The sequence below is a fragment of the Fundulus heteroclitus genome, chromosome 10 (genome assembly GCF_011125445.2).
Source record: "Fundulus heteroclitus isolate FHET01 chromosome 10, MU-UCD_Fhet_4.1, whole genome shotgun sequence".
Lineage (NCBI taxonomy): Eukaryota > Metazoa > Chordata > Actinopteri > Cyprinodontiformes > Fundulidae > Fundulus > Fundulus heteroclitus.
The window spans coordinates 2,077,881-2,094,615 of NC_046370.1; the positions used below are offsets into that span (position 1 = coordinate 2,077,881).

The window sequence follows — 16,735 nt, forward strand, 5'->3', positions numbered from 1 at the left end:
GACTTTTCCTTTTTTACACATGTAGACACACGGCACACTGCTGCGCAGGGATTGCTGCATGTGTGAGATCATTTTAGAGAACACAATTATGCCAGAACTTCAGATTAGTGCATGTTGTTGTTTTTCTACGTTGTCTACCATGTCTAGCAAATCTGCTTCACAGCGGTACCCACGTCTGCGCTGGTCGTGCACTGCAAAAACGGAACTAGAAATAAGTAAAATGTTCTTAAAATTAGTGTATTTGCCATAGATTAGAGCAGGTAAATAAGATGATTTGCCAATGGAATAAGATTTTTGCACTTAAAATAGGAACAATTCATCTCCATCATCTTATTTCAAGTGAAGCATGTCTAATTATCTTATTTTAGGGATCAAAATACTCATTCCATTGGCAGAAAATCTTATTTACCTGCCCAAATCAAGGATAAATACACTAACTTTAAGAATGTTTTACTTATTTTTAGATCAGTTTTTGCAGTGTGATCATTGTTCACACGAAGAAAAGTGTTTTCCAGAGTACCGTTCCAATAAAAGCGCTGCAGATGTAGGTTTATCCAGCTATTATAGCATGACTCCCCCTAGTCAGTTTGTCTAATGTTTACCTCATGGTTAGTAATCTGGGAGCAATGTTGGGTTTTATTAACCTGACCCTAGCCAGATGAATTTCGCTCCGCCTAACTCCTCTCATCCATCTGGAACAGATCCATAGGAATGGTGTTACAGAAGGCTGGGCCTTATCAAAAATCCTTGCATATGATTGGATAAGCCACTTGTCTGTCATCTATATCGACGTGCTATTTCAACCACTCACACCGAAGCTAAGCCGTGACGCTGATGAGAGCGACGCAGGAAAAAACAAAACTTGCCAAATCCAGTCGGGAGAAGGGCGAAAACATCGTTTCCACCAACAAAAGCCTTCAGAGGCGTTCTCTGATGTTCTTTTAATGAAACAATATCAGGTAGATTGGACAACACAGAAGAAATAGCAGCATCAATGTTAACGCTTGCTTCCTCGATGCGAGCCGCCATTGTTGTCTGAATCTCATGGTCGCTTCTCCACTACGTCACATCTATGAAACTCCAGCCCTGCGTCCTGATTGGCTGGACAATAAAATTGGTTGAAGAAATCACTCTCTATGGGAGATGTCCCAGATGGATGTGAGTGAAGCTAGGCGGAGCGAAATTCATCTGGCAAGAGTCAGGTTAGGGTTTTATGACATCACTTAATATCGCATAACCCTGCGTCTTGATTTTATTTAAATCGACCAATAAAGATGGCTATAAATAATTACTTTGTAACTTATTTTTTTATTTTCTATCATAAATATGTGTACATTTTTGGATAAAGGCAACATGGCTCACTATCCTGAGTGGCACAAGAACTCCAAAAATAATAAAAATTCAACCAAAAGAAATTCTATATTCTCTGGTTAATCGTTATATGTTGAACAGCTGCAGACTTAGATTGTTTTTTTTTTTTGTTGGTTTTTTTTACACCAGGAGACGTCCAGGTATTTCCTCTGCTGCTTGAGGTTCAGCCTGGTTGAACAATGTGGACTAAAAGCGGTCGGAAGAAAAGTGTTGAAAGTGCGTTCCCATCTGGTATTTAGCTCGGTACAGACATGATTGGGTTGCTCAGGACTAATAGGGCTAACTGTGAAAACCCCAAAAAACAATTTCTCGTGATTTCCATTAGCATCACTTCCAATCTTATTCTGGACAGATTAAATGCGAATTTAATTATGATATCAAGTGTGGAAACCAATGTCAGAAGCTGGTAGGTAATATACAATTCAAAATAACTAAAAAAAAGTGTCTGAAGCTCAAAATGCTATATATATATATATATATATATATATATATATATATAGTAAGTTAGGACAGTGCAAAGTGCTTCCAATAACAATATCTACTGTTTCCTGTGGTTACCTTGCCTGTAAATGGCTCAATGAGCTCAGCAGATAGAAAATACCATTAAAACAACAAAACTTGTGTACAAACAAGAAATCTCACCTTAATATAAACTGTAGATGTGTCTCTGGTGAATTTTTGATTGAAACAAGTTTGCTCTTTATTCAGTGAAGTTACTCACCAGATATTTTACTCAAGTAAGAGTAGCGATATTTCATAATTTTTGCTCAAGTAAAAGAGGTATAGAGTACATTTTGTTCAAAATGTTACTCAAGTAAGTAGTTACAACCACATCTGGTTAAAACAAAACCAACAAAGTTGTCTTCATCTAAATGTGACTGTGTGTGTGTGTGAGAGAGAATATTTTCAGCATTAATAACAGGATGTGGCTCACTGATGCCTTATTTAACTAAGTTTAATAAAGCAGTGTACCCAGGTCTGCTTTTCAGGAATGTTTTTAGGTCATATTTACTGTGAAATTAAATTGGAAGCAAATAAAATGGTGAATCAAAGTTTATTTATTTATTATAGCACTTTTCAGCAGTCCATATGGGGCACAAAGGGGTTTACAAGCTGAACTACAAACAAGAAGATGCCGAAAACAAAATAGATAAAATATAAAATGTATATGAAAATTAGAAAAAGAGATAAAAACTAAAAGGTGCATGACAGCACAATTCAAAACAATTTTAAGAGCTATATAGTGTCATGGTTTTCAGATGACGAGCCCACATGCAGATACGAACGGGAGGCAAAACACAGTTTTAAGTTCTTTTATTAAAGGAAAAATAAGCAGGTTTATGGACGGACTACTGGTACACGGCTGGGTCAGAACGTCAAGGCTGGAGAGACTGTAAGAGAGAGAGCACGTGAGTTCTTCATAATGAAAGCCAGAAAAACCAACTAAGAGTTGCGCTGCTTACCATTAGGCAGGGCGGACCTAACCGGGAAGAAGTAGCATCAGGAGAACTCTATGTGACTACTCGGATGGAGATAGGTGGCTAGTGGCTGAGGGCGGCAGATGTAGCTGGTGAGGAATCCGAGATGACCTCATCGGCAGCGGTTGACAGATGGATTGACCAGAGTGAGCACAGAACCAACAGAACCCGGGAAAGGGGATCTCAGCCCTCGCTGGGTAATTTCCAGGAAGTATGAGGGGAGCGCCAGAGCAAAATCTGAGCCGACAGGTCTGCTGGTCTGTTTCTTCGGACGAGGCGTCAAGACAGGTGAGTGCATCCAAGCACCAAAATCTGGAGCACAGAGAGGTACAAAAATTACTCAAAAAGATGAGCAACAAAAACTCACAAGCTGGTTTCCGAGAGTTGGGACAGAGGCCACGTCGTACCACGACTGGTTAAGGCTCCGGCGTCTTCCATCTGCCAGTGCTCTGCTTAAGAAGCCAGAGGAAGCCGCCTGCAACGAGCTGCAGGTGTGGACCACGCCTCCTCAGCCAACTAGGCACACCTGCGGAGTAGAGTTAGCAGCCAACACAGAGAATCCTGACACTACCCCCCCCTCAACGGCCGCCTCCTGGCGGCCCAGACGAAGATGTGCTGGGTTGAGTAGACCAAAAGTCTCGGATCAAATCCTCATTGGCGATGGTGGCTGCAGATACCCATGAGCGATCCTCCGAGCTGCGACCCACCCAATCCACGAGGTATTGGTAACCCCTTCCACGTCGACGGACATCTACAATCCTGGAGACGCGAGAACTCTGACTGTCCTGGGAGGGTGGAGGGGGTCCGGAAGGAGGGTAAGAATCATTGTCCAAAACAGGCTTAATCTGGGATACGTGAAAAGTGGGATGAACACGAGAGTGAGGAGGAAGACGTAAGCGGACAGTGGTGGGGTTGATGACTGTTTCTATTTCATAGGGACCTGTAAACCGGGGAGCAAGTTTCTTGGCGGATGGATTAGTCAAAACATCTCTGGATGATAACCAAACCCTCTGACCGGGGCGATAATGGGGAGCTGGTCTGCGGTGCTGGTCGGCAAACCTCTTGCTCCGCTCTGCGGTGCGAGTGAGGGCTGTAACTGTCTCTTTCCATATTTTCTGGCAGCGAGCAATATAATCGTTAACGGAGGTGAAGGGAATCCTGAGTTCGTCTGAAGGTAGGAGTGGTGGTTGATATCCTAATGCAACTTCAAAAGGTGAACGTCCCGTGGCTGAGGTGATATGAGAGTTCAGGGCATACTCTACCCAAGGCAAAAACTTGTTCCAGTCGGAAGGAGTAGATGACGTGAGGCAACGGAGGGTGGTTTCTAATTGTTGATTCATTCGTTCAGTCTGACCGTTGGTTTGAGGATGGTATCCGGAGGTGAGCGTGTAACGGGCACCCAGAGCAGAGCAAAAGTGCCGCCAGACCTGAGAAACAAACTGGGGACCCCGGTCAGAGAGAATGTCAACAGGAATTCCATGGAGCTTGAAAACATGTTTAATGAGGAGTTGGGCAGTCTGGAGAGCGTTAGGTAGCTTACGGATGGGTATGAGATGACAGGACTTGGAAAAAACGGTCAACCACAGTTAAGATAGTTGACATGCCTTGGGATACAGGGAGTCCAGTAACGAAATCGACAGCTATGTGAGACCATGGACGTTTGGGAATCGGAAGCGGATTCAATAACCCAGAAGGCGGCTGGTTAGACGACTTGTTTTGGGCGCAGACAGGACAGGCTAAAACGTAGTCTCTGACGTCCTTGGTCCACGATGGCCACCAGAATCGCCGAGACACCTGAGACTGGGTTCTATAAATGCCCGGATGGGCGGAAAACTTGGCATCGTGAACCCACCGTAAAACCTCAGGACGAACAGATCGGGGAACATACTTTAATCCCGGTGGGCCCGTACCAGGATCCGGATCTAATAACAGGGCCTGATTAATCCTGTCCTCTAGGTCCCAATGCAAAGCTCCAACTGTGCATGATGGAGGAAGAATTAAATCCGGTTGTTTCTCTTGTTCCACTTGAGCAAACTGACGAGAAAGCGCATCGGGTTTAATGTTTCGAGAGCCTGGTCTGTAGGTTATGGTGAGGTTGAATCGTGAGAAGAATAATGACCAACGGGCTTGCCTGGAGTTGAGTCTGCGGGCTGTCTGCAGATAGGAGAGGTTTTTGTGATCTGTCCAAATTATGATGGGCTGCTCGGATCCCTCTAGCCAGTGCCGCCACTCCTCCAAGGCTAACTTAATAGCTAATAATTCCCGATCGCCTACATCATAATTCTGTTCAGCAGGGGACAAACGACGGGAGAAAAAATGCACAAGGGTGAAGTTTATTATCTGTCTCAGACTGTTGGGAGAGGACCGCTCCTACACCGGTGTTGGAAGCATCTATTTCAAGTGTGAATTGTCTGGAAGGATCAGGGTGAACTAGTATAGGAGCCTGGGAAAAACGGGATTTAAGGGTCTTAAACGCCTCATCGGCTTCAGGACTCCAGAAAAAAGGAACCTTGGTGGAGGTAAGAGCATGTAACGGGGAAGCTACTTGACTATAGTTCCTGATAAATCGCCTATAGAAATTAGCGAACCCTAGGAACCGTTGAAGCTGTTTACGTGACTCAGGAACTGGCCACTCTGTTACCGCTCTAATCTTTTCTGGGTCTGATCTTACTTGCCCCCCCTCCAAAATAAGACCGAGAAAAGAAACTGAAGTCTGGTGAAACTCGCATTTTTCGGCTTTTACAAACAGGCGATTCTCTAGCAACCGCTGGAGAACAAGCCTAACATGTTGTTTGTGTTGATCTAGGTCACGAGAGTAAATCAGGATATCGTCTAAATAGACGAACACAAAACATTCAAAAAATCCCGCAGGACATCGTTCACTAATGCCTGAAACACTGCTGGGGCATTACACAAGCCAAAAGGCATTACTAGGTACTCAAAGTGACCTAACGGAGTCTTAAAAGCTGTCTTCCACTCATCCCCCTGTCTCACCCGAACCAAATGATAAGCGTTGCGCAAATCGAGCTTAGTGAAAACTTTGGCATTCTGGACTGGCTCAAGGGCTGATGATAATAGAGGAAGTGGGTATTTATTCTTGACCGTTATCTGGTTAAGCCCTCGATAATCAATACAGGGTCGAAGGGTTCCGTCCTTCTTTCCCACAAAAAAGAACCCAGCCCCTAATGGGGAAGAAGAAGGACGAATTAACCCCGTAGCCAAAGACTCACCAATGTACTTCTCCAACGATTGACGTTCTGACCTGGAGATGTTATAGAGTCGACTCGCCGGTAAAGGGGCCCCAGGTAACAGGTCAATCGCACAATCGTATGGGCGATGTGGGGGCAGAGAACAAGCCTGAGTCTTACTAAAGACCTGCTGCAAGTCGTGGTAATCCTCAGGAACGCGAGACAGATCAATAACGTCTCCGGAATTAGTTAGGGAAGAGGAGACCACTACGGGTCGAGCAGACTGCAAGCAACGGGAATGACAAGAAGGTGACCATGACTCTAATCGGGACTCAGCCCAATTGAACTGCAGATTATGGACCCTTAACCAAGCTATACCCAAAACCACAGGTGAACGCTTAACCGGGAAGACAAAAAAAGAAAGTTGTTCTCGATGGTTGCCGGAAACTATCACCTCCAAAGGTCGTGTGCGATGAGTAATAAGGGTCAAATTTTGCCCATCCAATGATGAGACCTGGAGTGGTTCGGGTAAATGATCCACAGGTACACGAAGCTGGTCCACAACCGCTTGATCAATAAGATTAAAATCAGAACCTGAATCTACTAGAGCCGAAACATCAAAACTCTCCTGGTCAAATATTAAAGTAAGAGGTAGACAACAACGAGAACCAGATGAAACTTTAACAGTCTCCCGGGGAATAGATCCCAACTTGTCCACCGATCCCCCCGTTAAGAGCGGCGGACTCGACCTTTTGGCCGAACAGAACAATCTCTGAGGAAATGACCATCACCTCCACAATAAAGACATAAGTTCTCTGAGAATCGCTGCTGACGTTCCTTCTTGGAGGGACCCACCTGCCCCAACTGCATGGGTTCGGGAGGAGGTGTAAAGGAACGGGGTTCCCTCCTGATAGGAAAAGAAGCTGTGGAGGTGGATGGTTGCAAGGCAAGGTTGGACTTAACCCGATTTCGGCTGCGTAACCGAGAGTCCAAGCGAATAGCTAGCGCGACAAACTCCTCAAAGTCCTCTGGTTCCTCTACCCGAGCTAATTCGTCCTTTAATGACTCGTCTAGAGCCTGAAAGAAAGCTGCCTTTAACGGTCTCGGCTGCCAACCTGCAACCGCAGCAAATGTACGAAACTCCACAGAAAAATCTGAAACTCGACGACCGCGCTGTTTCAAGGTGAGGAGATGTCGAGACTGTTGTGCCGAATCCAACTCCGGTGCAAAAATTGTCTTAAACTCAGTAATGAAATCCTGAAAAGTTGTCCCAAATGACTGACAATCAGGGAATCTAGCCTCAGCCCACCTAAGAGCCCTACCCGTTAACAGGCGTAAAACGTAAGATATTCTTACCTCATCAGAGGCGAAAGTCTGGGGTGAACGGTTGAACACCAGCTTGCACTGGAAAAGAAAACCTCCGCAACTTCCGTCGTCACCGGAGAATTTCTCCGGACAAGGTGACGCGCCCTCAAGTGGTGGAGTCCAAGCCTGATTCTCCATGCTCGGAGCGTCGGAAGGCGGGGTTTCGAGACCCTGAGTGACAAGTGACGTCTTCGCGGAAGTAACTGTGTCCACTAGTAAGCTAACCTGCGCGGCTAACCTCTGAAGTTGTTCCTGAGTGGAATTCACAGCAAAACCTAACGTCTGCATCTGTTCTTGATGTGCGGCTAACTGCCGCCCGAACGTATCCGCTGGACTTTGGTGGCCGGAGCCTTCTTCTGTCATGGTTTTCAGATGACGAGCCCACATGCAGATACGAACGGGAGGCAAAACACAGTTTTAAGTTCTTTTATTAAAGGAAAAATAAGCAGGTTTATGGACGGACTACTGGTACACGGCTGGGTCAGAACGTCAAGGCTGGAGAGACTGTAAGAGAGAGAGCACGTGAGTTCTTCATAATGAAAGCCAGAAAAACCAACTAAGAGTTGCGCTGCTTACCATTAGGCAGGGCGGACCTAACCGGGAAGAAGTAGCATCAGGAGAACTCTATGTGACTACTCGGATGGAGATAGGTGGCTAGTGGCTGAGGGCGGCAGATGTAGCTGGTGAGGAATCCGAGATGACCTCATCGGCAGCGGTTGACAGATGGATTGACCAGAGTGAGCACAGAACCAACAGAACCCGGGAAAGGGGATCTCAGCCCTCGCTGGGTAATTTCCAGGAAGTATGAGGGGAGCGCCAGAGCAAAATCTGAGCCGACAGGTCTGCTGGTCTGTTTCTTCGGACGAGGCGTCAAGACAGGTGAGTGCATCCAAGCACCAAAATCTGGAGCACAGAGAGGTACAAAAATTACTCAAAAAGATGAGCAACAAAAACTCACAAGCTGGTTTCCGAGAGTTGGGACAGAGGCCACGTCGTACCACGACTGGTTAAGGCTCCGGCGTCTTCCATCTGCCAGTGCTCTGCTTAAGAAGCCAGAGGAAGCCGCCTGCAACGAGCTGCAGGTGTGGACCACGCCTCCTCAGCCAACTAGGCACACCTGCGGAGTAGAGTTAGCAGCCAACACAGAGAATCCTGACATATAGATGAAAGATGTTTTGTGTTGCACAAAATAAAATAAAAATCGTTTTTTTAAATATGTATCTCCATCAGCTTTCTGAGCTGAAAAGCCTGGAAGAAGAAAAAATAAGTATGCCATGAGGGATTGCTGCAAAGCCATGTACAATGCAGACGACTCTCCCTGTGTCTCTACGCTTCCCCAGGAGTGAATGCTGCTTGTCGGGACTTTGAAGCAATCAACTGGTTTCCTTATATAGGACATTTTTGACCAATCTGTATAATCTGACCCAATCTGTATAATCTGATTGAACTTGATTTTGTAAAGTGCCTTGAGATGACATGTTTCATTAATTGGCGCTATATAAATAAAATTGAATTGAATTGAATTAAAAAGTGGTCAAGTTTGGACACCCCTGATTAGGCTTGGTTGAACTTTATGTGGAATAAAAAAATATTTCAGTTTGCAGAACTCTTATTTTGAAAGTTTCAACACAGTTTGAACCTGAAGCCATAGCAGATTTTGAAACAGGACGCATTGCTCTGCAAGACAAACCGCACGATTGCGTCACACCGTTAAACGAAGCGAAACACAATTTGATTTCTAACAACAGGGAAGTTTGCATTTAATTAAATCTGTATTTTATTTGTTATTTTTTTAAAGTTGAGATACATTTTTAATGTATTGATTAATTGCGCACATATTGATAATAAATTGAAGGCGTTTGAATGCGTTGACGTGGAGCTGGCCTCACCTACCGCACCAGGAAGCAGCTGCCTCACCCCCACCCACCCACCCACCCAGGGGAGGAAACTGCAACACGCTCCGTGGAAAGGTGAGTAACCGACGGCCATGCTGATGGGAGACCTTTTCTCGCTTCCCAATTTCTCAAAATGTTTCGTCTCTTCCGAAGTGAAACTGATTACGCGTCACTTTGTCTTTAAATCGACGCTGCCGCTTTAAATAAAACAGCTGGACAGGTGTTAATGGCGGCCGGGAGAACGGGCAGCAGCACAACCACACATATATATTGTTGTGGAAAACAAAGTTTATTCTTTTCTTTTTTTTAAAATAACAAAAAAGACAAAGTGTCACGTGGTCTCTGGTGTGAAATACAGGAGAGAAAAAAACATGTTTGGTCCGCATGAACCGAGCTACGGTCTGTAATCTGCAGCATTATCAGTCATCAGATAACAAACATCAGTTAAATGCGGAAGTGTTTTAAACTGGTTTGTTTTCCTCTATCGTTGCTGTCCGTGTGCGTGCCAGGTTTAGGTTCTGAACACCCTGCGATGTTGAAATGAAGATTGATGAAAAAGTTGTCTGCTACTTTGAATCTTGCAACTCACCTGTGGACAAAGAGGGATACCTGTCCAAAAAGGTAAACGCACGACCTACAAAGTTGTTGTTTTTTCCCAACATAAAATACGTCTTAGTTATGCTGACACTTGCAACACATATGTGCTTTTTTTAAATCAGAAGGGTGAAGTCAAAATAATTACCAGAGGTGGGAGTGAGTCGTTCTTCAGTTGTTATGGTGCGTTCAGGGCCAGTCCGGATTTTTGCGACTCTGCTGAGCAGTAAGGTCAAAAGCGCTCCAAGCGTCCATCCTTTTAGTTTTTTGATTATCCTTTTTGAACCTAAATATATCCCCACTACAGGGCCATGAACAGATATAAACAGAACGTGGCGCCATCTAGTAGTAGTAGTAGTAGTAGTAGTAGTAGTAGTAGTAACTTTTATTTGTCCCAATATGGGCAATTTTTGTGCAGTAGTAATAAAACATTCACACTTCACACATAAAAACACAAGAAACACATAAAATATAAAAGTAAGGTGAATAAATATATATAAATATGTGCAGCGCAGAGAATGAATAAAGCGAAGCCCTATATGTATGCAACATGTGACTATCTGATTTTCCTGGTAGCGTTTAGCAACTGGACAGCAGAGGGAAGAAAAGAATGTTTGTATCTATTTGTCCGGGCTGGTGGATATTTAAAACGGGAACCAGAGGGTACAAACTGAAATTGGTTGTGTAAGGGATGGGTGTAATTATCCAAGATGGACTCAGCCTTCCTAATTACCTGCTCTTTGTATATTTCAGTCATGTTTTTCCTGTTGGACGCCTGTGATTTTACTACATACCTTAATAATCTTGGATATGGCATTTTTATTCTTTACGTTAAGAAGAGCAAACGATCTAGCGGTAGTATCGCGGAACTACCATAACGCCGGTTTGCCATATTTTCAAACTATAAGGCGCACTTAAAATCCTTAAATTGTATCAAAAATTGATGGTGCACCTTATATATGATTAAAGTAGTGCTTCTTGACTGATTTTATGTGGTACAATGTGTTAAAAAATCTGTTAAAATGTGTACGTAAGACTTTGGTTAGCAACAAAGCCGCTTCGCTCAGTGGATATTCAGAGCATTACGGTACACTGATAGGACCCTTGAGTTGTCTACAAGACTGCCTGACTGTAATGTCTAAACTAGAAGTGCATTCATGTTAGGCAGCCCATGCCCAGAGACGCGCTAGCAACAATAAACCCAGTAAGTTAATTCAATATAAAAGTTATGTTTATTTTGTCCTTATGTTAGAAACAGGGCAGTGTAGTCCAGCGACTCTGTCCTCCTGACAGAGACGGATAGAGAGCTGTGGACGTGGAGGAGTGATATTACACACTTGGGAAGAATATTAATGCGCCTTATAATCCGGTGTGGTTTATGGTCCGAAAACTATGGTAATAAATCACTTGTAAATAATTTCAGACGGAGCCTGACCCTCTGCAATGCCTCGCTGTAAAACGGCAGCTCACTGTGAAAACAGTGAGTCTTGAGTCAGACTGAGACATAATAAAAGTCCCAAGTGGAGTATAAAGTACGTTTCAATCCTTGAGTCAAGTACCAATGCATTAAAGTCCTTAAGTTGAGTCAAAATTCCAGACGTTCAAGTCCAAAGTCGAGCCCACGTAGGGATTTATAGGTATAAAATCCAGAGTCAAGACATGCAAGTCCCAAGTGGAATTCATTAAGAAGTGAAAGTCACAAATTTATGCAAACCTAGATTCTAGTCTGAAGTCAAAACCTGCAAGCCTAGGGTCAAGACCCAAGTCAAAGATCAAAACGTTCAAGTAAGAAGTCATGCCCTGATGCAGGTCCAAGTCCAGTCCAAATTCAAGATCATGAATTTGCAGGTCTTGTTTTATTGGAACTAAAAGTATTTATTTAACTTTGTGTGTAACTCTGTGTTTTTGCCACTGTCACGCCCAAATCTCTCCATTGTGGCTGGAAAGTCCTTTTAACAGATAAAGGTGGAGAGCCTATCAAATTGTTGTTGTTTTTTTTATTGTATGTTTTGTTTTATGTAAGATATCGAGTATCTTCGAGTCAAAAAGTTAAAATCAAAGTGAACTCGCAGGAGGACGTCACTGTTTGCGTCCATCATGAAGGCTAAAGTTATTTGTTTTGTGTCTAGGGTTTAACCTGGTTCCACCCATCTGGTAATTACAAAGTATTGCAATATTTTTGCAATAAAAATGAAGAAAGTGTGCAATTTAACCTCCATTGCAAGCTTCAGATTTCCTCAAAGCAGTTGTGTAAGACGTTAGGTGCATGAGAAATGTGTACGCTGTCCACTAAACCCACAAATCGTATCGCAGGGTGAGATAAAGACTTCGTATCAGAAGCGCTGGTTCATGCTGAAGGCCAACCTCCTCTTCTACAAGGACCGGCCGGGAGACAAAGACCTGATTGGAGTCATTGTCCTGGAGGGCTGCACCGTCCAGCTCTGCGAGTCCGAGGAGCAGTTCGCCTTCTCGCTGGTGTGGAGCGAGCCGGGCCTCAGGACGTACAAGTTCGCGGCGGAGGACCAGGCGAGCCAAGAGAGCTGGATCAAGGCTCTGCTGTCGGCCAGCCACAGCTACCTGGCGCTGCTGGTGATGGACATGGAGAAGCAGTACAAAGGTGAGGGACGGCGGAGTCTGGAGGAGAGAGCAACCTTTGTGCTGAAAGGCAGTGAGTCACTGTTTACAGCCTCTACGTCTGACACCACGTACTCCGTGGTACAGAATATACAGCCCTGATATATCAGTGTATATTAGATCGGCTCTGCTTTCACACTTTAATAATAAATGTATTTCATTGTAGCCTTTGAAAAGTTTTTTTTTTTTTTTTTTTTTATTCAGGGGCATTTTCTCCTTTTGCTAAACCTAAAGTCTAAAGCAGCGGTGGCCAAACTTTTTGCCGATTGGGCCAAAATTGTTACATCAAAAGCACTCAAGGGTCAAAAATAAATAACATAACCAAAAATACTAACCCAGCCCAACAAAATATGATCATTCTAAGAAACTGTTAAACTATAGTTAGCCTATTTTATTAAATGAATTCCAATCAGATTTTAATATCTGCATTTGAGTAAAAGTCTCCTTATATACTATGAAATTAAAGCAAATATAAAAAGTGTACTTATTAAAAGACAAAATGTTTTCTGTTGTACCGAACATTCAATAAGACGTTCAATTCAAAATATTGACCCAGCCAAACAAAATATGATCACCCTAAGAAAATATATTAAACTGTATTTAGCCTATTTAAATAAATATGTTCCAATCAGATTTTAATGTCTGCATTTGAGTAAAGGTCATCCTATAATTAAAGCAAATGTAAAAAGCGTGCTTATTAAAAGAAAAATGTTTTATGTTGTACCGAACATTCAATTAAACATTCAGTTGTAAGGTTTTAACTTGTTTATAATAAATTTACCCTAATTACAAATAAAAAGCTTCCCTCTGCAAAAAGCCACCAGCGCTGATCGGACAAATCTCTCTTGAAATTCAGTTGGAGGGCCGCAAAAAAATCAGCACAGGGGCCACAAATGGCCCCCAGGCCACACTTTGGACACCACTGATCTAAAGGGCATTTTATTTATTATTTTTATTTATTTCAAACAGATTCAGTTAATGAAGGTTAAATATTTACTATAAGATGACATCAAGGTTTAAGGAGCTCTTTTCTCTTAAATATTACTTTGGGATTATTTAAAATTCAATGCACACAGAAACGGAAATGTAAAAGAGAAAGGTGAGACAAAATGTTAAAAGGTGACAAAAATAGAGCAGGTAACATCTTCGGAGTCTGCTTCTACACCCGCAGAAAGAGATATAAAAAGAACAATAAAACAAACAGAAGTATTACAGGTACAAACAACCAATGCCTTTAATAACCTCAATGAAAAATACGCAGTATTATTTAGTACAAGATCTATATAGTGACAGCCAAAGCTAATTATAGGGGTTTCTGTATAGAAGTCAATCTGTGAGCACCTGGATCCAGGCACCTATTGGTGTTTTGTGAGAGTGTGCTTATGTATGTATATGTAAGGTTTGTCTATAAGAAAAATGCTCAATAGTGGTACCTCAGCCTGACATCTAGGGCTGCAGAAGCCTGTAAATATCCCAACTTCAACTCTAATAGCCTACTTATTATGTTAATAAAGTGAATAAAACTTAGAAGTTTGTTGCAGTTAGGGAGATTTTGATTTTAACTTGTCCAAAGACCTCTAGTAAACCTTAGAAAATTGGTAATAAACCTTTTACACTGCAAAAAGGGAACTAAAAGTAAGTAAAATTTTCTAGAAATGAGTTTATTTGTCCTCGATCTGAGCAGGTAAATAAGTTAATCTGCCAATGGAATAAGATGGTTGCACTTAAAATAGGAGCAATTCATCTCCATCATCTTATTTCAAGTGCAGTATATCTAATTATCTTATTTTAGATGTAAAAACACTCATTCAATTGGCAGATCATCATATTTACCTGCTCAAATCAAGGACAATTACACTAATTTCAAGACAATTTTACTTAGTTTTAGTTCCCTTTTTGCAGTGTATTCTTCTTTTTTTTTGAATAGCAGTAATTTATTATCCTGCAAAGTTACTTTATTCTGAAATCCACTGCAATTCACTGAAATTCTCAAGCTGTATGCAAACGAAATTTTGTTCTGTACGCTCTCTGTGCATACAAAATGACAATAAAGTTTGTCTAAGTCTAAATAACACCCCTCCTTAACCAGTGTTAGAGATCAGAAACAGATTTTTGAATGGTGGTTTTAACCGACAGTCTTTTAATAGGCCAGCAAATTAATCAGCTCCACACATAATTTAGTAAACTTTCTCGACGTGATTTTATTATTATTTTTTTTGGTCACTGTCTCTTTCTTTTCCTTAGATGCATTGCGCGCACACCCCAGCGAATCCCGCAGGCCTTTCACGATGCCGACCTTTCCGAGCACGCACGCTTCCACCCTGCCTGCGTTTGCGGCTCAGTCTGTGGGACGGCCAGCTTCTCAGGGCTCCAGCCTGCAGCTTCAAGCTCCAAACAGTTCAGTGGCCCGAGCAGTTTCTAAGAAGTCGCCCAAGCTGTGGCCCAAGAGAAACTCAAACATGGTGGCCGTCGGCGCGCCTGCTCTGCCCATGCTCGAGTTCTCGGGTCTGTGTTTCGCCCCCGAGGAGCAGTTCATTAAGCTGCATGAAGACTTTGGAAGGGAGATAAAGAAACTGATTGCTGATTGGTCCAGGAGAAGAGGCGGCGGCGAAGACTTGCCCGTAGAAAGCCTGATAGATTTCGGATAAAGAGAAAATGTACGTTCCCAGTTTTTAATTCTAATGTGAAAACATGTTTGTGACATTTCAAAGCGTTGATGTAATGAGAAACTGGAAAAGCTCGTTTTTAATGCATTGTTTTTTTTTATTTTATGTTTTCCTTCCATAGATTAAACAATAAATCTATGATCTTTTTATTTTGTTGAGGAGTAAAGTTATTTCTTGGTCACATTTCGTGTGGTTCTTGCAACAATGAACAACTACAAATATTACCTCTAAATGCTACAGGTCTGGTCAAAAGTTTTAAAAAAATAACGTTTTATTCCAGCTGTACTGACGATTTCAGCAAACATCTTCACGCATTATCTGAAAATAAGGAGTGGGAAGTTTTCACTGTAATCTACACAGGCTCATAATTCTGCATAAATGCTCAAAATGTACCTGCACTCACAGTTAAAACTGCATGAACTTTACTTGGCAAGTTGCAGAGAAAGTTAATTGCATTGTTGCTTTGCAGCAAGAAGATCATACACTGAAAAAAGGGAACTAAAAGTAAGATTTGTGCAGGTAAATATGATTATCTGCTAATGGAATGTGGATTTATACCCCTAAAATAAGATAACTAGATATATTGCACACCATAACAGGATGGAGATGAGTTGTTGCTATTTTAAGTGAAAAAATATCTTATTCCATTGGCAGATAATATTATTTACCTGCTCAAATTAAGTGCAACTTTTAAGAAAATTCTACTATTAGTTCCTTTTTGCAGTGTAGGTTCAAATCCCAGCCTGGAGTCTCTCTGCACGGAGTTCGCATGTTCTCTTCCTCCCACAGTACAAAAACATGACTGTCTGGGTTAAATGGTCTCTCTGAATTACTCTTGGGAGTGAATATGTGTTTTTTTATAATTTTTTTTAATTTAATTTTGTGTCTATATCCTCCTGTGAAGCACTGGCTACGTGAAATTTATTTCTGCTGAAATATTCTGATCCCCACTGCAAAAAGGGAACTAAAAGTAAGTAAATCTTTCTTGAACTGAGCAGTGTTGTATAAAGTACTGAAATCTCAGAGTCAAGTAAAAGTATAGTTACCTCTCCAAAATATGACTTTGGTAAAAGTCCAAGTCACTGACTGAAATGTTACTTGAGTTAAAGTCTAACTCAAGTACAACTTAAGTACAAGTATCTAAAATGTCTTGTACTTAAGTATGGAAATTACTGTAAAAATAGATGTACTCAAGTAATGTAATGAAAAGTATAAGTAAAAAGTAAAACAAGGTAAATGCAGTTTGAATGACATTTTTTGGTAATCTTTAAAGGTCAAATTCACTTAAAATAATATAAACAACCAAGTGTTGAAGAAGGAAAACTGAAAGCTTACAAAAAGGTTGTATCTTCTGTCTAACTTGGTCTAAATTTCTCCAAGTAAGGTCAGTGCTACGCACTTTAAAATTGTACACAACCAAGTGTAGGCAAAATTTAGACCAGGGGGTGTATACTAAGAACATGGTTAAGTGATAACCCAAGTCTAGTTAACCTACAGGAAGTGGTAAATCTGCTAATAGATACACCTGTAACAATATCAGAAGG

At 42.0% G+C, this 16,735-nt stretch overlaps 1 protein-coding gene and 2 long non-coding RNA genes across 3 annotated transcripts; 1 reads left to right on the top strand and 2 right to left on the bottom strand.

The window, feature by feature from the left end:
* Positions 1–2,670: 2,670 nt before the first annotated feature.
* Positions 2,671–2,870, bottom strand: LOC118564303. The gene is made up of 2 exons (XR_004931745.1): positions 2,835–2,870; positions 2,671–2,762 (listed from the first exon to the last, which is right to left on the bottom strand). It is a non-coding gene; the product is annotated as an uncharacterized LOC118564303 (long non-coding RNA).
* Positions 2,871–7,814: 4,944 nt separating this feature from the next.
* Positions 7,815–8,014, bottom strand: LOC118564324. The gene is made up of 2 exons (XR_004931765.1): positions 7,979–8,014; positions 7,815–7,906 (listed from the first exon to the last, which is right to left on the bottom strand). It is a non-coding gene; the product is annotated as an uncharacterized LOC118564324 (long non-coding RNA).
* Positions 8,015–9,057: 1,043 nt separating this feature from the next.
* LOC105916105 (sesquipedalian-1) lies at positions 9,058–15,372 on the top strand. The gene is made up of 4 exons (XM_012850422.3): positions 9,058–9,372; positions 9,807–9,918; positions 12,205–12,508; positions 14,770–15,372. Exons 2-4 carry the CDS (start codon positions 9,838–9,840, stop codon positions 15,171–15,173), a joined length of 789 nt encoding a protein of 262 aa, XP_012705876.2. The 5' UTR covers positions 9,058–9,372; positions 9,807–9,837; the 3' UTR covers positions 15,174–15,372.
* Positions 15,373–16,735: the final 1,363 nt, after the last annotated feature.